The sequence below is a fragment of the Thunnus thynnus genome, chromosome 6 (genome assembly GCF_963924715.1).
Source record: "Thunnus thynnus chromosome 6, fThuThy2.1, whole genome shotgun sequence".
NCBI classification, from domain to species: domain Eukaryota; kingdom Metazoa; phylum Chordata; class Actinopteri; order Scombriformes; family Scombridae; genus Thunnus; species Thunnus thynnus.
The window spans coordinates 31,159,537-31,185,360 of NC_089522.1; the positions used below are offsets into that span (position 1 = coordinate 31,159,537).

Here is a 25,824-nt window from a genome sequence, read left to right on the forward strand (position 1 = left end):
TAACCCCTTAACATCCACCCTTTTTATAGAATTTTCACCTATTTGGCGAATTGAAAAGCTTATAATAGAAGAACTGTAAGGCCATGATGCATGTATAAGGCTTCATGTGACAAGTGACATCTTCTAGTTTCTGGAAATGTGTTTGTTTAGCATATGGCTAAAACACAAACAAAACTACATCAGTTCATATAAGGCTCAAAAAGGTGTTTTTGGTCCTCATCTATAATGAGTCATATTTGAATAACAATAATTAAGACATGTTTTATGCCACAACTATGCAGAACACAACTTGTATACAATTCCAGACCTCTAGGCCGAACCTTATGGGAGCTAGGGAGTTTTTAGTTTGTGGCGTCACTGGTGTCCCTGAACCTCTCCAATCATCTCCAATTGGCCAAATTGTGCCAATTACTTTGACTCATTACTGTGTGATGCTACCGCTTACAACTGGCTTAAGCGGGTTGACAGTTGATGTTAAAGGGTTAATAGCTGTGGAAACGTAAATGTTGAATTTCCCTTTTCTTTTTTTTTGGCACTTTTATGACTTCTCATCCATGTCGGCCTTTTTGTCTTGACCTTGGAACCAGCAGTTGACTCCATCTGCTGATGAAGAACATGTGATATTGAGCATAAGCTTGACTGTTGTCAACTGTTGTTTCCAAGGTCAAGACTGAACCTTGAAACTCAACAGCGGGAAACTGTTGTGACATCACATCAGATTTGCTTTTTTTGAGAGGCAAGATAAAGCTCACATCAGTATTAACATTAAGGTTTGATTAAATGTCACCTCATCACGTGCCGCTGTTCATGCTTCCCTGCTGGCTCTATGAAACATGTCTGTCTTTGGATTTGATTCATGTGCTTCGCTTGGATTAAAATCCAGGTAATATGTTCTCAAACTCTCGCACTAAACTTAATTGAGTCTCTCTCTTCTTGATTTTTAAGTGCAGTCTTTTGTCCACAGAGTGCATAATGAGAGTCACAGAAGAATAAATAAACCTGCAAATACTCACACTAAAGGAGTTAGAACTAGAAAATTATTGTCACATTTGTTTAAAAAATGAAAAAGAAAAAAGTTTTTAGCTGAAAGAAAAATAATAATCTGATAAATTGATAATGAGAATAATCTAGTGGGCTGAAGTGTTAGCAAACTGCAAACACACAGTCAAAGTCATTTTACACAAACGCCTGTAAAAGCAGTTGTGTTTTGTCTCTATTGTTTTAAAAAAAAAAAGAGAGTCCTCTGTTTAAATTCACAATCCCTGTTCAGTGTCGGACTCTCTGCTGCCCCTCGGTGGCCAAGAGTCTGTACTGCAGGAAGTCAGGGGGCGCTCACTCCAACTCGTAGGAGCTGCTGTCCAGTTGAACCTTGAGGGTCTTGAAGTCTGGCCTGTCCGCTGGCTCGGTGCTCCAACATTTCAACATGATTTGGTAGAGAAAGTTGGGGCATTTGGACGGAGCTGGAATCCTATATCCCCTGGTAACCTGCTGGTACACTTCCTGGTTGCTAAAGGCTGAGGGAGAGAAAGGAAAAAGAAGTGTGAAGTGCTAGAAGTGCAGTAAAACACCTGTTGATGCACCTGGAGGTTTTTCCCATATATATAGTCTATGCAAGCTTTAATTCTGATAGTTGTGAGCTTGAAAAATGATCTAATACTACTTTCATATAATAAGAAGATACATCCGTGAGTGCCAGTGTTTTTGTTTGTTTCATCTTTGCCACAACCCGGGCACCCAATACTCTGTTCAAGACTTGGAGCTGTGTGCACCGCTACTTATTACTAGTTCAGTACTGCTAAACCACAAAGGTACCCAAAACATGTACAGATATATTTGCTAAACATGGCTGTCGACTTTCACTTCCCTACACATCTCTGCTATATTAATGCAGGACTTTCACAATGACAGTTCTTTATAGGAGATTGTTTCTTTATTTCATCCCCTTTATGAAAATTCGTATCCTAAAATCATATTCAAGAAACTTTGACCTTGACGTAATCAGAAAGTATAGTTATGAGGGCTGCAAACAAGGCTGCAGCTTTGTCATTTGGTCTATAAAATATGAAATATGTCCATCACAATTTCCCAAAGCTCATGATGACATCTTTAAATGTCTTGTTTTGTGTGACCAGCAGTTCAAAACCCAAACAATTACAAAGAAAATCAGAAAATATTCACATTTGAGTATCTGGAACCAGAGAATTTGGGCTTTTTTTCCCTTAAAAAATGACTCAAAACAATTAATCATTTATCAAAATAGTTGCTGATTAATTTCTGTTGAACTAATGTTAAATGTTGTAAATTAAATCAGATTATAAACACAACACTCAGGTTACACATACCAATCAACCACAACTGCAACTAATGTTATTATTTTCATTAAGTTGTTTGGTCCATAAAATTCCATAAAATGGTGAAAAATGTTGATCACAGTTTTACAAAGCTTGTTTTGTCCCGACCAACAGTCCAAAACCCAAAGGTAAATGGCTGGAACCAGAGAATTTCAGCATTTTTTTCTATGAAAATAGTTGCTGATTAATTTTATGTTGATCAACTAATTAATTAAACGGCAAATCGTTGCAGCTCTACAACCAACAACATAAAAACACAAATGCAAGAAATATCAACTAGGTTAAATTAAGTTAATTAAGTTATAAACAAGCTTTTTGATAAAAACACATTTTCAATTTACTGATTTTGCAAGTCTGAGTGTGTCCGACAGATCTTTCCGTAGTTGAGGTACCTTAACAACAAAAGTTCTGTCCCCTTTAATTTTACATTTTGATATGAGAACAACCAACAGCTTCCTGCCTGAGGACCTCAGGCTAGTAAAGTAAAAGGCGAGTAGTTTAGAGATGTAGTCTGAGGTCATAAAGTCCTCTAAAGATAATAAGTAAAATATTCAAATCAGTTCTGTAACAAACTGGTAGCCAGTGTAGAAACATTAAAGGGGGAGTATTGTCTTACTTTTTGTTAGTAATTTAGCAGCCACAGTTTGTACAGTTTGTCAGATTTTCAGATTTATTAGGAGACCATCACGGTAATCTAAACATGAGGAAATGAAAGCATGATGGTTTCAGTGTTGGTGTCAATAACTGTAGAAACCTGTGTTAGCCCTTTCAGACCAAAGCCAAGCAGTAACCCTGTTCAACCACGTCAAACAAGCCATGTTGACCTGTTCACACAAACTTCGAGTACAACTTTATCCTGGATAATAGAGTTTGAAATGGGTTTAACAGGAAAGGGTATGACAAAAAAGTGGACAAAGACTGAAAATAGTTTCATCGTACTATAGTCTACAGTGTTGTACAGTGTTGTCTTAAATAATGGAGACATCCCCAAAGTGCTATAAACTATATTTTTTAAAAACATCCAACCCAGAAAACATGTCATTCAACAAACCTGGGTAAGGAACGCCTCCGTAGGTAATAATCTCATAGAGCAAGACACCAAAAGACCAGACGTCTGACTTGTTGGAGAACTTTCCATGGCTGATGGCCTCAGGAGCGCTCCACTTGTAGGGAATCTTTTTATCTTCTGTGATGTAAAACGGCTCCTGGATGAAAAAAATCTTTGTCTTAAAAACTCTTGATTTTACTGAAAAAAAGATAAACAGACAAACCCTCCCTGTCTCCCTACCTTGATCACTCTGGCCAGTCCAAAGTCAGCCACCTTACAGATGTAGTGTTCTCCTACCAGGACGTTTCGAGCTGCTAAATCTCTGTGGATGCTGTTCTTCTCCTCAAGGTATGACATCCCATCAGCCACCTGGGCACCCATGTCAATTAGTGACACCACATCTTGAAGCTGCCCCTCTGGACCTGACACATTTAAAAAAAAAAAAAAAAAACACACAATCATCATCAAATATCAAGAATCCAACCAAGAATAACGGTACATAGAGTCCAATGTTCCTAGAATCTGAACTCAATTACTACTGTACCCCAGAAACCCAGAGTTATGATCTTCCAAGCCCCTGAAGATGGTATGCACTGGATCAGCTGATTAAATATAAAGCCAGATATCTGCTTGATGCAAGGCGTTAACTGTAATCTTGTCATAGATGCCTGCTGTGTAGGTTTTAATCTATAGTTCAGCATCGGATTTCACCCATTGATAGCACCTACGCGACACTAGATGGATGTATCGTACATGATCAGGCCGTATTGAAATATATCGCCCACAATAACTGGCTCACTTCATATTGTAATACAGAGTGATGATGGTCTACACCAGTGGTGGAAAGTAACTAAGTACATTTACTCAAGTAGTGTACATAAGTACAGTTTTGAGGTACTTGTATTTTATTTGAGTATTTCCATGTGATGCTACTTTATACTTCCACTCCACTACATTTCAGATGGAAATATTGTACTTTCTACTCCACTACATTTATTTGACAGCTTTAGTTACTTTTCAGATGAAGATTTGACACAATGGATAATATAACAAGCTTTTAAAATACAACACATTGTTAAAGATGAAACCAGTGGTTTCCAACCTTTTTGACTTTTGACGTCTTACAAAAAGCAGTGTGTAGTCGGGGTCACATTTCACATGTCTATGAGTTGTTAACAGCTCCACCAAATAGTGATTTTTCCCTCTAAACTTCTCACATGCTTTCATTTCAATAAATGTTCAAATGATCCAATATTTCAGCAAAAATCAAAGATTAGAGAAAAAGTCCAAAAACTGAAAACAGATTTGTGTATCAGAACTTTGTTTTTTCTTCTTTCCTCTCCCATTAATCATCTCACCACCCCTCAGATTTATCTGCTGACCCTTTGGAGGGGTTGGGAACCCCTAGGTTGGGAACCACTGGACTAAACTAGCTAACTGTATATAAAGTAGTGTAAACTAGCTCCACCTCCAGCAGCTACAACAGTAACATGCTGCTCTAACACTGATGCTTCACTATTAATAATCTAATGATGTCATATATAATAATAATATATCAGTCAGAGGGACCAAACCACTACTGTTACTGCAATACTTAAACTACATCAAGCTCATAATACTTATGTACTTTTACTGCAATACTTTAACTACATCAAGCTCATAATACTTATGTACTTTTACTGCAATACTTTAACTACATCAAGCTCATAATACTTATGTACTTTTACTGCAATACTTTAACTACATCAAGCTCATAATACTTATGTACTTTTACTGTAGTAGGATCATGCAGGACTTTTACTTGTAATGGAGTATTTTTACATTGCTGTATTGGTACTTTTACTGAAGTAAAGGATCTGAAGTCTTCTTCCACCACTGGTCTACACACATACTTAAGTGGAGTTACATCTACATAACTTCTATTTCGCCTTGTATTTTTACTGAGTAGTGACTACTTCTGTGAATTTCCATGTTTACAGTAATTCATTCACTGGTACACTGGTGTGTGTGTTACTGTAAGGAAAAGATCACTGAGTCTTTCTTCAACTTCCTCATTGTTGTTTTCACTACCTATAATCTCCACTGGCATCAGAATCGTGTAGGAGAAAACACAAGCTGATTCTTATGTCACAGTTCTTGTCCTGATGTGTTACAGTACATGTGTAGCCGCTGTAGCCTGGAGGTGTAGTTACATTGATGAAGAGGCGAACATTAATTACATTATAGCCTACAGCTACTATGTAAGTAGACTCCATAGCTACATACAACTGTAAATCAAGCTTTTAGTTACAAGTCTGTATATGTTTTATAGCTCCAGGTATGGCTGAACAGTTTATAGTTTTTGTATCAACATTTTTTGAATCACAAGAGTCACAACTTTAATTATAACTTACAATATTAACAATGTCTTAATGCTTTAAGAAGCTAAAGGTCTCAGTTGGCAGCCACTGATTTCAATAACCAAAATGACAACAGCCACTCAAAAATATCATCATCTGTAGCTAATTAATGATACTTGTGTAAATCGGCCACACTACAAAATTAAACTCTTGGTTGTTTTCTGGTTAATATGCTCTTAGAAAGCCGGGGTCTGTGCTATTTACGCTCAACTGAAAATGGTTTCCTTGATGAAGAAACACCACTTTGTGTGATGTTGATGATTGTAACAACAGACAGAGTGGTGAGTCCTTCTGTAGATAAAACATCTAGCTGATTGTCACGATGAGTCTACAGCCGTGCTCTGTGGCGGTGCTTTCAACTAAATGCTAACGTCATCCAGCTAAAATGCGTGTTAGCATGCTAACATTTGCTCAGTAGCAATAAATACAAAGTACAGTTGAAGCCGATAGAAATGTCATTAATTTACTCAACCAGGTTGGTCATTAACCAAAGTATTGGACAAATAAAAAATTTGACCTGATGATGGTGCTACAAGAAAAGTCAATCACCAAAGTGAAAGCTATACCTACTGAGGGCAACATGAATGTGTGTGTACCAAATTTTACTTGCAACCCATCCAATGGATTGAGACATTTATCTCAAAAACACAAATGCCAACCTCATGATGGAGGAAAAGTCACCAGTGTCATCATGATTCATTGTCTGGGGAATCATGAACATCTGTGCCAAATTATGTGCCAATCCATCCAGTAGATTTTCATCCAGTAAACTTTGACCTGCTGTTGGCGCTAGAAAAACAGTCTGAGGATCACCAAAGTCCTTAGGAATCATCCCCTGGAAACTCTGAATCCAGTTACAAAATTTAATGGTAATTCATCCAATAGTTGAAATATTTCAGTTGAAATTTTAAGTCTTAGCTGTGTCAGTAGCACAGCTAAAATAAAATGGAGCTGGGATGGCCACAACAACAAGCAGCTCCAACATTTTTTCCATACGGAAACAACAAATGTTTGTGATTATGTTCATATATGTCAGTGCATGTCTGGTCTCACAATTTTATTGAAACGCTGACTGAAACACCATAACAGGCAAGTTACCAACCATCAACCAAAGCCCCAACAATAACCTCAACTAACCCCAGGGTATAAAACTCATATTGCTTCTCACAAACCACAGAAGCAAAAGAACACTGAGGTTTACCTCTTAGGAAGTTGAGCAAGCTGCCTTTCTCCATCAGCTCGGTGATGATGTAGTACGGCGTTGTAGCTGTGCAGACGGCAAACAGAGAGATGAGGTGACGATGGCGGAGACTCTTCAAGATCTGAACTTCCCTATGAAATTCATGGTGGTTCATTTCTGAATCTGTAGAGAAAGAGAGAGAGAGAGAGAGAGAGAGGCAGAGAAAGCCAAATGAAAAAGAGGAACAGAGACAAAAGAGGAACAGAGGAGGGAGAAATAGAGAGAAGCAAAAGAAGGAAACCACACTGAGAATCTTGAATGTTCAATATCTAACATACTCAATGATGCAGGAAAGGGAAAACTGTCTATGGTGCTTTCCAAATAAAGTTGACAAAATAACCCTGTACATGTATGTTCAGCCTGTTATTGCTGCACGTCGTATGAGTCGTCGGCTAAGTGACCTACTTGACTGACAGCAGCTTTAGTGTCTTTGCTTTATACTTCTAAAACAGCTCACCTGTCTATTCCCACACCTGTCGCTCACTTAACTTTCTACAGGTGTTTGTTACAAACAATTGATCCAGTTGTTCTGAATGGAAATTATATATTTAGACTGTTTAAACAGTAGGGCTTAAAGGTTTAAGAGCTTTAAGCATTAATACTTGATGCCAAAAAGGTGATTAACTCCTACCCAAAAAAGAAAGAACAAATGAATTTCACTGATGGTTGCACAACTTGGCGATTAAGTCTTATTGTGTGTCACTTAAATTCTGCACGTAACAGCGATGTTCATAATGCAAAATATGTGTCACAGTATTTGAGGTGTATAGATGGGGATTACCATGACAGATCAAGAAATGTCTCTTTACTTTCTTATTTGTGTCTTTTAACCGCACCCAGTTTCACTCTGGTATGGTCTAAGATTTCACGTTAATCACAAACGCATATGTGTATTTTTACACCGCAGTGGAAACTTTCATATTTATTATATATCTTATTTACATGATACATTTTAGTATTCAAGAATTAAGGCAGAAATAGTAAATGGAGGATTTCTGACATATGATTGTGCAAAGCTAAGCTAAATACATCCGGAAACAGACGAAACAGCTGAACTGAAAGTTGGAGAGTTGGATAACGTGTGTATAAGAGAGAGAGAGAGAGAAAAACAGAGGTGATGAAATACCACATTTGATGATCTTGATGGCGACATTAATATTTTTCTTCCAGAGTCCCCGATAGACATCAGAGAAGTAACCGCTGCCCAGCTCTTCCAGCAGGGTGAACTCCTCTTTTGGGAGTTCCCAGTCATCCTCCGTAAAATTTGGATCTGTTTTGGGCTTTCTCTGATGGAGGAAACACATAAAAACACACTTTTAGGTCGTAAAGGGACACAAATAAAGTAAATATTATCATCATTAATGCATATACGTAGGATTTAAATGGGTATTGTGTGTGTGCTTGACACACATGGCAGAAAATATCAATAGATTTTTTAAGAATTTGCTAATTTAATCTCACAATCACTGAAAAATATAGATGATGTATAGCAATATATATTTATTAGGTTGATGCCTAATAATGGTTTTATGACTTAAAGCCACAAGCCTCATAATCAGACTGAACTGACCCTTTGTTAAGCCCCGCCCTCTACAGGTGTCCAATGTGCCAGCTGACATTTTATATTTCCAGCTGACTCTTATCAAACAAGAACCCTCGTAAAAAGGTCTTAAATAAGGACTTGATACATGATATTGTGGTAAAAGGCACAGCAAGGGAAGTGAATAGCTAACAGGTCCCAAGCAGAGTCTGCATCCTCACTGGTTGAAGATCTTTGTAAAAGGCACGTTAGAAGATCTAGTTAGTGACATTATTATGAGTGTGATAAGGAAGAATGTAAAATGACCGTTCAGAGTTGTGTGTGGTGATTCAGAGGTTTGGAACCAGGCTTGAATTTTTGTGATCAAGCATCTTTAAAATTGTTCTGACATAAGGTTTTGTTTATAGAAGACTAGGGTCCTAAATCTGTATGTTTTAGTCCGGTTAAATCTACCTCTCGTTGGTTTTCCTCCTTCCATTTGTTTGGGAAGGTCTGAACACAGTAATCACACTCGGGTGCGGACCAAAACAACTGTACCGTGACCCTTTTAGAGGAGGAACACGGGTGGGAACATGATCCAACCTCCATCTGACTGATTACTAGGTGTATTCTGTAAGTTTGAGCTAAATGGCTCCCGTAGCCCGGTGTGCTACTAGCCGGAGAATTAATTGAGGTCCAACCTGGACCAGCGCAACAAAGAATGCTGTATTTGGCCAGGAGACCTTCTTCAGGACCTTCTTCCTGTATTTACGTTCTTGCTCCTGCTGTCTTCCACAGTGTAGATTTAAAGCAAATTGAAAAAATGTACCAATTTGTGCTGAGATCTAGTGCTGATGTTTTGATGAGCATCTGGGGACCTGTGCTGTATTTCTTTCAAGCATTGTCGTTGTGAATGTTCTCCTTGCAACGTACATCGATTCTTCTGCTGTCTCACATGATTTCTCAAAAGAAAAATTGTGGTCACACTTTGTTGCAAGAATACATCGTCACATCATCTACAAACACGAGGAAGCACGTTTATGTACAACACTCAGTCCATTCCTGTATTTGAGTGTCTTGGGGTGGGGTGGGGGGGTTGACACCATTGCTGCTGAATGTCCACACTTCTTCTTTTCATACAACCAGAACTAAGAGGAAGAAACAATAGAAGAAGAAGCTGAATAGACAGAAACACCAGAGATGCAGCGTGTCTTACCCTCTTGCAGGGGCTTCCCAGTCTGCCTGTGTTGATGAGGCTGTTCGTACAGTAATGCTCCACCAGATCGATCAGAGAGCTGAACTCATTGTTTTGCTCCACGTAGAAATGACCCTCGTTTGCTTGGAGGATCTTAAAATGCCTCACCCGACTGTTTGACTTCACTGCAGAAAGAGTCACGCATATAGTCACAAAGTCAGAAACAAGAAGAATCGGTTAAAAAAAAAAAAGACAAAGATCCCGCCCCCTGTTGCATTTATTTGAGATTTATGATAATTCCTGTAAACAATTTGACACATTAATTATAATTTTGGCTTATTATAACTTGGATTCTTGATTTTTATAGGTTTACAAAAGGTTTATAAATACATTGTATTTACCAAGTTAATCGCTCAGATCTTGTTGAGTCATTAAGGCTAAATGGAATCTGATGTGGCAAGAAACATGAGCCATCAGACAGTCAGACCGGTTTTATACAAATCTTCCAGGATAACTAAGGTGTGGAAGAGAAAACAATAAATGGTGAACAGTAAAATTATTAAATGGTTGTTTGCAGACTGACTTCCTTGTTCACGTTTGACCTACTGTATGTACTGTAGTCATGTGCATGTACAGTCTTCCTCTGCAGTGAGGGGAGTGTTACTGACATTTTTTGGGTTTAACTTCCAAATAAAGTTGTTAGAAAATCTGATAAAAACAGTTTATATGTTTACAACCAGTGTGATCATCTGACTGCATGTGTTTCATTGTAATGTTCCCAGATCTCTGCAATTAACATGGTATATACAATATTATCATAAACAATAGAAATGATGGACTTAAGACCCAAGTTGTAATAGACCTGAATGATCCACTTCACATCTGGGGACTCTCTTCCCGTTGGCCGCCAGATGTGAGGTCAGCAGTCGGACAATTACAAGAGGGATTTAAATCAAATCCTTTAAATTTGATTAGACTACTATAAAGTGCGTGTGACTAAGTGGATTCAGTGCGATATGGAGCTTTAGAGGACTGTCGGCGTCCACACACACCTCCCTTATCTGCTGTTAGATATGAAAGACGACAAAGGAGAAATTAATGGACACCTTAGCCACATAAAAATGATGTCGATACACACACACCTTCCTCCTCTGATATCACCCTGCTAGCTACTTGACCTACAAGTGGTTTTATATGATGGGTGTGTTTAGCTAATCACTATGTTTAGCTCGTAATTACGAGATGAGTCATTAAACATGAAAAACAATTCACAGGAAGAGAAAAGACAGATGTAAAGCTACTCAAAAATTATTTTTTGGACATATATTTAGCATATAACAAGAGATAACGGAACAATTAACATAGGGGGGGGACACAGAATTAGAGGATGAAAATGTATTTTCTTTTTCACTGTATGTAAAGCTTGTGTCAGACAAAACAGACACGCTTCTATTTTTATCAATACAGCTACCATATGCAGCCTTACACATCCTGTGTAGACACAAACTGCTCTGACTTTCACTATGCAGCCTGTGTGAATCTTCTCTTATCATCAGATCTGTTGGATGCCTCCCAGTAACCCCTGAATGTTTTCAAAGCCCACTGTGGAAGTCACTGTTATGGGTTGTGTTGAAAGGTGCGAGGCGGGTCGGGGAGCAGAGAGAGGTTTAGCCAGCGGCTCTCCTGTTCTCGGCAATGTTTTGCATTCTGCTATTGTTTTAGTCCGCTGCATAAAAAGATGGGAAACATAAATACTGACATTTTCTGTGGTTACGCTTGTGCTGCTGCTCTTTGAAAGGGCATCAGTTAAATGTCTTGTGACTGTGATACATGGACAGGCAATGAGAGGGAAGAAAGAGAAGTTTTACTTAACAGAATTATCAGGCAGTAGTAGGTCGTAGTAGTGGGTCCTCTTTTCTTTTCTGTTTGTACACTTTTTCAACTTAACAAATACCCAAGTTCTGTTTTTTAGTTCTCTCCCAGACCACCAGCTGAACTGCAATCTTTGTTGTTGAAATTAATTATTTCTCTTTATCGCTTTGGGTTTGATCAGGTTGTACTTTATTCCTCCCTACTTGTCAAGTCAGCCTGCATATATCAACAGCAACAGCAACAACTTTGACACTATTAACATTCACAAGGCATCCATGTCCACAGTGCAAAATTCAGGTTTATATAAGAGTTTCAGCTTTGCAAAGGCAGCACATTGCCGCCTAAAACTTGTCAGTAAGTGGTCTGGGCAGGGTTGGGTCAGGGTTTTTTTGAGTCCAGTCAAAACTCCAGTGTGCAGGATCACATGATAAATGATTATGGGTAGATAGTTACCAGATGAAGGGACAGCTGATTCAGCTTTCCATATTGACCCATCAGCAGGGTCATTATGGAGTCTTACAACCATCCTGAGTTCCTGCCTTGTTTGAGACATTTTAGCAGTTATCCGACGTGTTCATAAGTTTTATCTTTTATAGTGAGAACAGCTGAATAAGCTGTTAATCACTGTGACCAACATCAAGAATAATGTGTGGTGGTCTCCTCTGAAACAGCATTTCATTGTGGAAACATCTTTGGAGCAAATTTTCACCTCGTATCTTTCGCGCCAATCTGACCAGTGGACTGTTACTCACATTATTGGCCTCAAACAGTCTATAAACTGACTGTACAGACATTAACTGTAAGCTAGTTAGCAACAGACACACCAAACAGTGTCAGTAGGAGTGTGTATGTTTGGGGATTTTTTTTTTTTTCCGCTCAGCCTTTGACTGAACTCACTGGAAAGCTGATTCATCAGTCAAGAAGCCCCTGAGTCCACTTGCATTCTGTCAGTCAAATCACTGCCTCTTTCTTTTAGCTGCATCAGCGTATACGGAGTAAAGCAGGACGGCAGCATGACAGACTGCAAACCAAGTTGAATGTGAATATCTTGAGTCGGTTATAGCCTTAACAGAAACTCCAGTTCTTTCTGTTTATTTCCCTCCAGTCTCTCTCTCCTTTCTCGTCTCGTCTCTAAGTTCTCTGCTTCTTGAGATGCGACTAACAAACATTTTCAACTTTGACTTTGTGCCGCCTGTAAAATTCGCTTCATGTTCTGTCTTAACACATTTGGGTTGAAGACCTACTGGAAGTAAACAACGTAAGCCTCATCGCCTCTGCCACTTCTTGTTTGTCAAGGCTCACAAGCTGGCAAGTAACTCACATGTTTGCAGACACTGAATAAAAAGCAACCTACGACATTTTCCAACCGTTTGTGACTTTGTGCCAAGCAGCACTTAGATTTGGATAACATCTGTAACCTTGGATGCAAGGAACATACATTAAAAAAGAAGGAAACTATAGAAATGATCTTTTTTTTTTTTTGGTAACTGAAGTGAAACTCCCTCCTCCCTTGCTCTACTCTTTAACCTACTGACATTAAACCACTCTCCTCCCCTCCTAGTCTTACCCGAAAGGACGTATCCAATGTTGTCTTTCTCGCTGCAGCGGATGAGGAAAGCTCCCTGATCGTTTTCTGGTCCCAACAGGTGACTTTGTGCCTCGAAGCGGTTCATTGTCCCAAAATACCATCTGCATCAAGACAGAAAGACATAAATTTAAAAAAGTAATTATTAGGAAGTGGTTGCATGGTTTCAAACTGAGATATTGTGTAAATGAGTTACACAAGATCAATCAATCAATACTTTGGTGGTAAATGAATTTGAAATGCAGTGTTGGAAGTCACAAGGTCTTAATGTCAGCTACAGCTACAGAGAAGTACGTGGAGTTTGATATAATGTTTCATGTTTTTTTGGTTTCAGTTTTGACTCTACAGTGTAGACTTATAGTGAGCCCCGTTAGTCACAATTAATTTTCTTGTTGTTCCAGATTGGCAGAGTTTATTAACTTTGTTCTACATTGTGCATTTCTTAAAAAGCTTCAGTATAAAGTCAAGAGGTTGTTTATGCTCGGTGGCGTCTGGCCGACACAGAAACTGAAAATGGGAAACAAACTAATGTAATCACACTCTTCACGATGAAGGAACACGTCACCTGGTGCACCGGTGCAACCTCTGTGACTCATTGATGTGTTTTTAATAGTTTTTGAGCAACAACGGCTGTCTGCAGAGGAATAAGTTACATCACGCTTTGCATACACACACGTTATGTAACTGTTGGTTTGGCTCTTTACATGAGATTTGTTGAAAAATATAGAAAATCTCCAATTTCATCCTTTTAATTGTGAGGATTTGCAGCTTTTATTACCTGAGCTGATAAAGACCTGGATATCTTTTAGGTTTTTGTCGGAAGAAAGAAGGAATTTGAAGAGTGTGATGGGCATATTTTCACTATTTTGACTATTTATAGACCAAAAATGAGTCCATTATTCAACAAAATAATTGGCAGATTAATCAGTAATGCTCTACTGGTTACTGTAAGTGGAAACCAAATAAACCATTTAACTCTTAACTAAGTTAAAACTAACCATGAAAATATTAATTGAGCAAACTGCGATCACTACTCATCCTTCTGGGATTATATTACTGTGGCTGAGGTGATTAACTGGATGACAGACGATGCAGAAAATAGTGAAATTAAAACTAATATAAAAACAATATCAACTCTATAATTCATCTCAGCTGTCCAGCACCTGTTGACATGTGGGAATAACCACACCTTTACACACTTCTCATTCTGTTGAAGCAATAAACAGAGAAAGAGAAAGACAAAACAAGAAGTGGTGAAGCTGACTGTCCGAGTGTTTGCATCTCCGTTTGCATCACCTCTATGATGAACACACACACACACACACACACACACACACACACACACACACACACACACACAGGACTGACATTATGAAAGGTGTTACTGACATTTTTCACAGTGTCACTTGCAACATAGCTCAGAAACTATCCGTCTTTGGTCCTGTGTGAGTGTTTTTGATGCGAGCACGTGTTTTAGATGAGTGTTGAAAGTGCTGATCATTCATGTTATTATGTTGAGAAGGGGGTATAATGGAAGATTTTTCTCCTCCCTGCTCCTTTTCAGTCATGGAATATGTGTTACGTTGTTGTTACAATTTGCAGCTCATATTTTGTGCAAAATCAGATCTTTGTCGTGATGTAAAGCTGCAGCTGTACGAGTGTTCACTCACTTTTTAATTAAAAAGGCTACATGAACACATTAAATTTGTGAGGACAAGTGGAGTGATGACTAACATATTTTTTTTGGTTTTATAAAACAGCTTCTGCCCATATGAGGTCTTCTTGGATTGATAAATGGCATCCAATCGAATTTTGCTGAAGTATAACCGTTATAAAAATGATTAAAAAATCATCAAATTTTGACCAGTTTAAAGTATAAGTCTGGCGATTTTCTATATTTTTCTTATTGTTAACAAATCTCATGTGCAGAGCCAAACAAACAATGAATCAATAGTACTTATAAGTATTGCGTGTGTATCCAAAAGCTGATATATCTTATTCCTTTGTGCCGTTATTGTCCAAAATCTATTAAAAACACATCAATGAGCCACACAGCTACACTGTGTGACATCATTCCTTCATCATGAAGAGTTTAATCATGTTAGTTTGTTTAGAGACTCCAAAGCGATCACACTTTCATCTCTATCAGACAGCGTTTCCTCTTTCTTCATATCAACGACCTCTTGACTTTATACTGCATTGGAAATTTCTCAAAGAACTGAAAACAAAGTTAAGGATGTGATATGTAGCACAACAAGGTAGTGAAGCTGTAAACAGAACCATATTCTGCTTCTCTCCAGAGACTGAAAACATGATCACTGTGATCAGTCAGGTGGTTTCTAAACAAACTGCCAGTCACATGTCACCCAGTGCAGCGGTGTGGCTCATTTTTAATAGATTTTGGACAATAACGAAGGTCTACAGCACAGAGGAACAAGATACATCAGGCTTCATTGTTACACATGAGATTTGTTGACAATAAGAAGAATATAGAAAATAGAAACAGTGGTATTATGGGTATCTTTGTGGCCTGTTGCCCTACATAAACCGTAGTTCCTGTCAGTTTCTCTATTGACTATCAAACCAATGAAAATGCTGAGAAAAAACTATAAAACATAAGAAAAACAAATAAAACTGTGGATATGTTTGCTGTATAACTCATCAAACCTCACCAGTTGTAAACAAGCTGATAATAAACATATAAAAACGATAATGTTTACAAGTGTTTGCAAATGTGCGTGTTGTTCATTAGAGCTAATGTTGTAATTTGATGCAACGTTAAAATGTGAAAAATGTGGCCCGTTGAGTGTGAACGAATACAAGTCAGACGAGTAGCACCGCAGTTCCAGTTGAACGTACGATGCAGATTAGAAGAACTGAGTCACGTATTCATGTCATGTTTGACCTGATAATATGAACTCGTGGTTACTGCACTGCAGGTAAAGCGTCTGTGAGAGTGGAGTCGGCTCTTCATCAGATTCAGCAGCACTGACCTATTTCTCTAATGTGATAAATAGAAATTTTACTTTAGAGTCCTTTTATTGGGAGGCAGAACTCACATGTACAGTTCTGGGCTTGACCTGGATAAGAGAGGTGTGTTTTATGAGTGCTATGTGATTGACCATAGTCAAATAGGGAAATTATGTTTTAGATAAAGATAGATAAGCGTATCCCAAAATGATTCATGTGGCTGGAGTTGGAGGCAAAACGGAGATTAAAGTACAACACATGTAGAGTTTCATTCAATCTATGACAAACCTGCTGGAGTGAATTACACATTTGTAAAGTTTATAATAATACATTTTTAGATAAATAGTGAAAAATGCAGCTTACTCTTCTCTGAAGCCCAAGTTAATATATTGAAATTACTCAAAAACACAAATATGTTGAGTTTACTGTCATGGAAAACTGGGAAAATTCACATTTTGGAAGCTGGTGGTGAATTTTTGCTCCACCATTAATCAATTATCAGACTTGTTGCCAATTAAGTTTTGGTTTAGACTGTCAGAGAGGACCGAAGACCTTGCTTAATGACATTTTCCTTAATTACTATCAATATGACTCCTACAGCCCAACAGCATCCCTCTGATTTACTGTTAGGATTTAATAACCACACTCACTGTTACTGTTCGGATAGTTTCTGACAGTATTTGTTAAAGACAGCACTTACGGTTCCATCTCCAGGGACTCAGCCCTCACCAGGTAGTTACTGGGCACGATCCCGTTACCGAGCACGCGCCCGTTCTTGTCGATCTTCCGCGCGCTCCACCATCCTCCATCGCGGGTGATAACACTGAACAGTTCCCCCTCCTGGAACGACAGCTCCTCTGGATGCCGGGATTCAAACGACCACAGCGCCGTGTAGATGGCACCGCTGTCGGCCGCTCTGCCGTGCATCGGCGTCGGCGGCGGCGGCTGCCGCGCCGGGGTCGGTGACCTCCGCTCGCCGCCGCCGTCACCGCCGCTATCTCTCCGGTCTCCATCTTCAGGAGAAGCCTTTTTGTCGCTGAAAATCCGCTGCCATAGTACTTCCAGACATGGGCATGCTCTCCTCAGACACTCACCCATAGATGACCATGAACGGTCCCCTCTTTAAGAGCCGCCTTTCCCCCCCTTTTCAGCCTCTGTGCGCGTCAACCGAGCGCCAACCGAATACACCTGTCGGACAGGTAGAGAGAAGGAGGAATTCCCGGAATGTCTTGTAGAGAAGTGGTCGGTGCAGGATTGGTCCTGTTGAGGTTTATCTGTCTAATGCGCTCAGAGAGGACTGACAACAACTTCCTCATGCCAGGCAATAATAGCTAAAAATATGCGTGTGAACTCCGCCTATAATCTGACAGATGCGTCATCTCATTCGTGTGTCTGCTGCCACAACAAGTTTACGTTACTGTTCAATATAGATAAAGCTAGAAAAAGGCAGCATCTATAAATACATGTAGCTGTACTGTAGCTACAGTGGAAAGCTAATTAAAGTCCCCCTCAACTCAAAAATATGTGTTTATTCTTGTTCCTTCAGTTGGATGTTTGAGCTTCTCTGTGCAGAATAATGTATGTGCAGAGTTTGTTTTCACATTCATCTGCTGAAGGAGGAACGTTTCTTTGTGCTCAGCTTGAAATCTGAGTTGAAGGTGTGTAGCTATGAGCAGGATTTGTGACATAACCACTTGTTTCAAGCCAGTTGACGGCCAGTATGCAGAAACTTAAAGCCTGCAGTGCAGAAACACTGAGAATGAACTTTACAGTGAAGGAGGAGACATCTGGTGTCCAGCAGTTAAACTTTTTTACATGAGGTAGAAAGAGTAAATGTCATTTTAAGGGTTTTTCACAAGGTACCTGAACTTTTTTTTTGTGGCAAAAACAATCTACTTGAGTAGATTTTGAACTTCAGAGGGAAATCTTGTACTTTTTTCCCCACTATATTTGTTTCACAGCTACTTTTCTGATCAATATTTTATACATAAAACACATGATCACTTCTAAAAGTATGTTTTTATAGATTAGACTTTGCCAACAGTATAAATTGTTAAAATTAGCACCTTGAAAACATTAAAATGCTGCAGATATGTGCACGTCAATGAATCAGTATTAATATTATAATATATATATGATGAATATATCACTCTAAATGGGGCTATTGTGCATTATGAAAAACTTTAATTACATTTTGCTTTGCTTGAGAAAGATTTTGAATGCAGAACTTTTACTTGTAATTGAGTATTTTTTCATTGTAGTTTTCTTGCTGAAAAGCATTGTTTTCATCGGGTCATTTTTTTTAGAAAGTCTGACATGAAAGAAAAATAATAATCCGTAGCCGACATTGTGAAAGAAATGTAGATTATAGACTCTTTGTGCTTTGTTCTAGGTTTTAATATCGTCCCCAAATCCCCAACACAGACTGCAGTATGTATTGAATTTCACAACATCACTAGTAAGCAGTGAGAAAAGTTTTGAATCTCTGGATTGTTGCCTAGTGTAAAGGAAATCCATCTAAAACCTTATACTTTATAAAAATGGTTAGTAGAAATACAAATTATAAGTATTTTTTAGGTAACAAGCCTGCAAAACCAGATATACTGTAGTCTTTAAAAAAAAAAAAAAAAAAAAAAAGGAAGACTTTGCACGATGATTAATGCAGCTTACTTATCTTGTTTGACATTTTCATTTCTCAAAAAAGTTTCTAAAAATTTTTTATTCCTGAGTCACTAACAGGACCTTTCAGTCATCTGGTAGCAATGCAAATGCATAGAAAGTTAAACTTAATTACACCTTTTCTTGAAAAAGTGCGCTCTCTCTGTCTTTCAGTGGGTTGACAGCAGTGTTCAAATGTGTGGTGCTGTGATGTATTCAGGATAAAGCTAATGTGCATCAACCATCGACTGTGTTCATGTATAGATATGGTCGTCATGACAACTCCCCAAAAGTGAAGCTAAAACCTATATATAGGTCATAAGTCCCGCCTCCTCCATGTTAACAGATGGGACTTGAGTCAAACTAAAAGATCAAAGTACACGTCAAATAAAATTTTCCCAAAGGTGGTTTATGTCATTGTAGGTTGTTCTTATCATTTTTCTGATCAGTTTGTTTTTAATTAGTTATTTACTAACTTTTACTTGTAATTAAGTATTTTTTCATTGTAGTTTTCCTGCTTTTTACTCAAGTAAAAGATCTCAGTCTTCTTCCAACACTGCTTTTTTTGTTGTTTTTACAGTTGCCGTCGTTGCAAATGAAATTCAATTCAATGTAAATGAATGCTGGTGGGTTCCTCACTTCTCTAATAACCCATCAAGGCTTTAGTTATGTTAAAAAGTCGTCAATGAAGAGTTGTAATCGTGTTAATCGATGGATTCCTGATCGTCTGCAGCCCCTTTTCTAAAAGTTGTCAAATGATTAATATGAAGGGATTTTTTAAAACCTGACAACTGGTAACTCAAATATTGTTCTTATTATTAGCTTGATTTATAAAGAAATAGTAAATTATTTAATAAGCCCGTTAGTTATAATGTAAAACTCCTTTTATAAGGATGGTGGACATGAGTCTCTTTAATCAGACAGTGTTATAATACTGATTTAATAATATGTGTTTGATAGATTTCTTTAAATGAAAATACAACTATAATAGCCTTTAAATGATTTTTCTTGAAATTTCCTTCATGCTTTTTGAATATAGAATACAAATGTATGTCTGTAAATTCACACAAAAACTCTCTAAGTGCTGGAAAATCAGAGGAATTTTGGGTCCTAAAAACGTGATCACAGGACAGATTGAGAAGCTTTAACCTGAATAACACACAGACTAGTATCCTGTTTATGATCGAGTATCACAGTTATGTTTTATTCTGCATATGAACGTCTTTTCCTGGTTTCAGAAACCAAGGTAAGCTAGCAGGAACACCACATAAACTGAGACACATCATTAACTCATTATGTTGTGAGTTAGTCAAACAAAAAGTCTGATAAATGATGTAATGATGATGTACACGCTGAAAAATAAAAGAGTGAGTCTGCTTCTGATAATGCAGATGACACATTTTATTGTCACTCTCATCCTCTGTTGTTACTGAACATTAGATGGAGAAGATGAGTAATCTATTTTTGAAGCAGTTTATTGAAACTCATATGTGTGTCATCTTTTCATTTCTGTGTTACTCGGCCGGCTGAGAGTCTTGCATGCCAAACTTGCGGAACAAACAACCACAAAAAGATTCCTGGACATTCAGGTCCGTCGGAGAAAAGAGATGATTGCGACAGTTTCTGCTTCCACGATGGGTAACCTGGCAACGGCTTACCACATCGACCACATGGCATTTTGAGGTTGATGATTCATTGTTTTAATAAATGCAGTTTGATGAATTATTTTCACAAGGTCCATTTACTGGAACTTGTCCTGTCTTATGTCAGAGTCTTCATCAGTGGCCATGATAAATATGGATAAAAGCTCTGGAAGACTTAGCGCAAGTGGAACTTTTTTTGTCAAAATTTTGTGTAATTTAGTAGAGTGAACGTACCCGATGCAACCTCTCAACTAGCTGCATGCATGATTGTACCTTCAGCGTCTTGCTCAAAGACACTTGTTGATGGATTTATCTGATTTACCGCCAAAACATTGTTGCTCGTCTCACTTTTAACAATCTGACAAGTGACGGTTCAGTTGTTAATGTTCTGGTCCCCATTTCTGCAACACTTACTGCTTCATACTGTGATAAACTTTGACTTTTTATAACAGCATTAATAAGACTAAGACGAAATGTTTTCACATATATTTTGAGACTTATTATTAACGTGTACTCTTAGAATAAATGTGTTGTTCTCTTCTGTTCAAATGCTAAACATTTACATTAGTCCAGGTGATATGTGAAAATTATGTTCATTTTTTCATAATAGCATGAAACTTGGCACATTTGTACATTTTCAGAAATGGAGCCATCGCAAAAACACTTTGTGGCGGCCATTTTGCTTTCCGCCATAACTGAATTACGTATTTTGCACCATATCACCTGAACCAAACATGATAACACAGAAAAGGTGATGTCTATCCCCATGTTTTGATGGTCAAGGATTACAATAATACCATATACAACATCATTAACTGTTCAGGTGAATAGTTAACCCCTAAACATCCACCCTTTTTATAGAATTTTCGCCTATTTGGCACACCCAAATTAAGAGACAAACATTTTAGCAGTAAGTGTCTTTGTTATTCCTGCTTTCATTGGGTAATTCCTTAGAAAGTCTGACATGAAAGATAAATAGAAAAATAATAATCCAACAATCCGACATTGTGAAAAGGAAATGTAGATTATAGACTCTTCACGTTTTGTTCTAGTTTTTAACATCGTCCCTGAATCCCCAACACAGACTGCGGTCTGTATTAAATTTCACAACATCACTAGTAAGCAGTGAGAAAAGTGAATCTCTGGATTGGAGATTGACGATGACTAATGCAACTCATTTGTATTCTTGTTTGACATTTTCATTTCCCAAAAAAAGTTTTTAAAACTTTTTATTCCTGATTCACTATGAGCTTTCAGTCATGTGGTAGTGATGCAATTATGTAGAAATGTCAAATTAAGCCTTTTCTTTCAAAAGTGTTACTTAAAAATAATCCTTATATATACATATATATATATATAGGTCATAAATCCCGCCCCGTCCATGTTAACAGATGGGACATGAGTCAAACTAAAAGATCAAAGTACACGTCACATAAAATTTTTCCAAATATGGTTTCTGTCATTGTAGGTTGTTCTTATCACACTGTTTGCCCAAGTGCTCATTTTTTCTGATAAGTTTGTTTTCTAATTAGTTATTTGGCGATATAAAAAGAGGAAGTGACATCATGATTGACCTCCGCCAGGCCTGACTCCGCTGCACAGACTCTGGCTCCAAATGACGCCACACAAACAAGATGGCCGCTCCGGGAAAAGAGATATTTTGGCGTCCATCTTTATATACAGTCAATGACATCAACTTCCTACTTAGGGAAATAAGTAGATGGTCTTTAAGCACATGACAGTGACAGTGAAGTGAATCAGTAATCAGAAACACAGACACATTTTAAAACAATACTTAAAATACTTTATTCTTTGCACTACTGGTGTTCGGTACCTGATGGCACTCAGCCTAAAACTCAATCCCGTGATTTGGTGATTATGGCTCAAGTTTCCTGAACTTGGCTTTGTCTGCCGTAAATGTCATGCATAAAATACCAAAGTTGCATTGTTCTCAAATTGCATTGCATTGCAACGTTGTTGTACAATTTTGTGTTACAGAAGTCCCCCCCCACCCCCCCATCTCCTTAAAAGTCTTCTTCTGGATATGGCTGATTCATTGTGCAGGCCTCAGTGTTCTTCATTTTTGTAGTTCTTCAAAGTCCATATTTTGTAGTTTAGTGTGTGTACAGAGTATGTAGTGTAAACATAGGCACTCTAGTTGTAAATGGCCATTAATCGTGGGCCTATAGAAGAGCTTTAATAACTTAAGGCCTGTACACATGGCACTGTGGCCTACTGGCTTTTCAAGCACTGACTCAGCCACCAAAAACAAAATAAATCACAGCAGGATAAAAACAATTCCCACACTATTCTAGACAAACTGGTATCCAGATGTATTAGATATGTAACACATTGCCCAAACCTCCTCGAATCCCTGTAACAGAAGGCAGGCTGGATAAAATACTTCTGCTTGCGGGTTAGTAAGAAGACTAACAGTGTGTAGCCACGCTAGGTGCCCCATGAGGCCAGAAAAAAACAAAAAACTTGAGAAAACTTTTTCTGTTTTAGATTTTTACAACTAGTTGGACAAAAAAATGTTAAGTTTGTTCAGGGGGTGGCATCAGAGTAAAGGACATTTAGTCACATAAATCAAATGGTTAAAGGTGCAGTGTGTAAGATTTAGTGGCATCTAGCGGAACAGACTTGGCAGAAATGGAATATAATATTCATAAGTTTGTTTTAGTCAGTGTATAATCCCATGAAAATAAGAATCATGTCTTCGTTAGCTTAGAATGAGCCCTTTATATCTACAAAGGGGGCGGATCCTGTTCCACGGAGGCCGCCATGTTTCTATAGTAGCCCAGAATGGACAAACCCAAACACTTGGTCTAGAGAGTTATCTAGTTCTCCTACACGCTTGGAAGGGGAGGGAGAGGGTAGGGGTATTAATTTGGTTGCAATCTGCAACCTCAACGCTAGATGCCGCTAAATCCTGCACACTGGTCCTTTAAATTGACATCTAAGCTCAAATTTTATCAGCCTCAGTTGTACTTAGGCCCAGATGTGCTTTCAGCTCAATGTTGACATGCTAATTTTTTTAGCAAATATTCCCAGTTAAGCATGTTGGAAAAATAAACTAGTAAAGCTTAGCATGTATGCTAATTATCATGCTAACACACCGACGTAAGCATGTTAATATCCACTTAGCAAGTCTGCATGCTTGTTAATACTAAAAGGATAGGTTCCTATTTTTTTTCAATACAGTGATAATTACACATATGTATGATGACAGAGTTCTTGGTCACTTTCTTCAGACCTCTGATCAGGTATTGATTAGTGGGCAGGTTTTAGAACATAGCTAGCTAGCTACATCGCAACATCCAGGAAAAATAGCAACAGATAAATGGCGACGAGTGTGGATAAGATTAACTATCAATGCTATACAAGTCAATTAAATCTTTTTTCCCCTCATTTGATCATAGTGAAACAATTAAGATTAACTGCTCCTAGCAACCATTACTGACAATTACATTTGAGGAATGTATATACAGTACCAGTCAAAAGTTTGGGCATACTGTCTTATTCAAGTGAATGGGAGGGAGTGTCCAAACTTTTGACTGGTACTGTACATATCACACTATTGAGAAAAAAAAAAGCGCCCCTGTCAACAAGAAATACGCTAACATGAGCGCAATGTCAAGGCTGTATCAGGCTGTTATAGCACAACTACACTGTAAAACATGAGGAGCCTTGTTCTATGCAAACGTTTATGAGGCTTCAGCGGTCAGAGTCGCCAAATCAAATGGTTAAACAAACCTACATGTTAGACAGTCCAGGGAGGACAGTGACTTTGGAAGATGCCCATTTGATTTGGCAAACAAATCAGACAGCTGAAGCTTCATATTAGCTTCAACTGAACGTTGTATAATGAATTCTTTTCTACAGCAAAGGGATTTTGGATCTTGACCAGCATGTTTTGCAGCATAGTCATGTTGGGAAGGGATTGTGTCATGGCCGGTATAAAGAGGAGGAACGATAAGAACGAACTATTACTCTTTCAATGTACATATGGAGTGTGAGTATTGTAATGGGACTTAAAAGATCCTTCACCCTTAAAGTACAACTGAAGCTGATGAGATTAGTTCATCTAAGATTGTACCTCAAAGGTGTCGATGAGAAGTCGGGATCACCAGAATCATCGGGATTCATCCTTTTAGGAACATGAATAGTTTACCAAATTTCAGCTACGAGGCCGCTAGCGTGGCTAAAAACCTGGCAAGCCCTTAATTATTGCACATAACCTCAATTTTAGCACTGGCTTCGCCGTCAAAAGACAGGTGATCGATTTAAATCCTGACCTGTGATTTCATTACATTTCAGAAGTGTGCATACACAGACATGGCACATACAGAAGTAATAAAATATTATTTATAAAACACAAAAGGGTATAAAATTAAAAATCGGTCGGTGCTGTGAATGTGCTGAGGGTTTATTTTAGGTAGGAGTGTATTTACACACCTTTCCCAGGTTATTTTCAGTCCTCATTCATTAGTCCGCCCTCGTTTCTCTTAGCCTAAGAAATGGGAGTATTCCACATTTTTCACTCCTGTTTGTCCTCATGTGTTTCCTCTCTCTGTTCTTTCTCACCTTGGTGTTTTAAAGTACATGTACCCTGTTGTTGAAGTGAGTTGCACAGGAGAGGAGAACTATTTCCTTGCCGTTTCTCACCCTCCTTTCTTTCCTGTGAAGCTGGCTGGTGAAAACAAGTTGATCAAAGTGTTTCTCTTTCACCCTTTTCTTCAGCTCACTGGAGTCCATCCTGCTGTGATGATTAGAGTCCTCTTCCTCCTTTCTATACCTCTATGGTCTTGAAATATATCCTGGCGTATATTGTGTCCAGCTGGCTGTGCAGGGCGTGGAAGGAGGGTCTCTTGGAGGGCTCGGCGGCCCAGCAGTCCATCATGATGCGGTAAATATTCGGAGGACAGCGGGTCGGACAGGGCAGTCGAAACCCAGATGACAGCAGATCCAACACTTCCTTATTGCTTTTTCCTAAAGAAGAGCGATACAAAAGCATGTCATGAGGCGGGGAGGAAGAAAAGATTAATCATTTTTAACCTGTTTTCTTTTGTAGATGTCTGGCATCCTCAACTATGATAACATCAAGAATTGCTGCAACAGCTCAACTTTGAAAGGTAAAGTCAACATGACTCTGGCAACATGAGTGAAGATATTAAGTCTTAAAAGAACATAATATTAGTGTTATATCTTTTTCTCATTGTCAACTAATCCTATGAAAAGACTAAAACCAACAATGTGTTAATCAGTTTATCAATACATTCTGATTTCCCTTCCCTGTCTGTGGCCCTGAACCCACTGGTTCCCATTAAAGACATTTATTTAT

The 25,824-nt window shown here is 38.3% G+C and overlaps 2 protein-coding genes and 1 long non-coding RNA gene across 4 annotated transcripts in view; 1 reads left to right on the forward strand and 2 right to left on the reverse strand.

Moving 5' to 3' along the window:
* The window catches only part of LOC137185105 (uncharacterized), a 67,243-nt gene that overhangs the window by 36,279 nt on the left and 5,140 nt on the right, over positions 1-25,824 (forward strand). Inside the window, exon 4 of one of the 2 annotated variants that reach the window (XR_010928754.1) lies at positions 25,555-25,615. This is a non-coding gene — a long non-coding RNA (uncharacterized lncRNA). Of the gene's footprint in view, positions 1-25,223; positions 25,306-25,554; positions 25,616-25,824 lie in introns of those variants that run through there. The other variant, XR_010928755.1, reaches the window with a different exon arrangement.
* On the reverse strand, positions 1,228-18,070 carry ptk6b (PTK6 protein tyrosine kinase 6b). Its single transcript, XM_067593354.1, has 8 exons — positions 16,880-18,070; positions 13,192-13,313; positions 9,774-9,937; positions 8,165-8,324; positions 7,000-7,161; positions 3,640-3,821; positions 3,403-3,556; positions 1,228-1,514 (listed from the first exon to the last, which is right to left on the reverse strand). Exons 1-8 carry the CDS (start codon positions 17,275-17,277, stop codon positions 1,333-1,335), a joined length of 1,524 nt encoding a protein of 507 aa, XP_067449455.1. The 5' UTR covers positions 17,278-18,070; the 3' UTR covers positions 1,228-1,332.
* srms (src-related kinase lacking C-terminal regulatory tyrosine and N-terminal myristylation sites) overlaps positions 22,275-25,824 on the reverse strand; it is a 29,726-nt gene continuing 26,176 nt past the window's right edge. Inside the window, exon 8 of the mRNA XM_067593355.1 lies at positions 22,275-25,472. Within this exon, the coding sequence (XP_067449456.1) occupies positions 25,273-25,472 (200 nt within the window). The 3' untranslated portion in view covers positions 22,275-25,272. The remainder of the gene's footprint in view (positions 25,473-25,824) is intronic.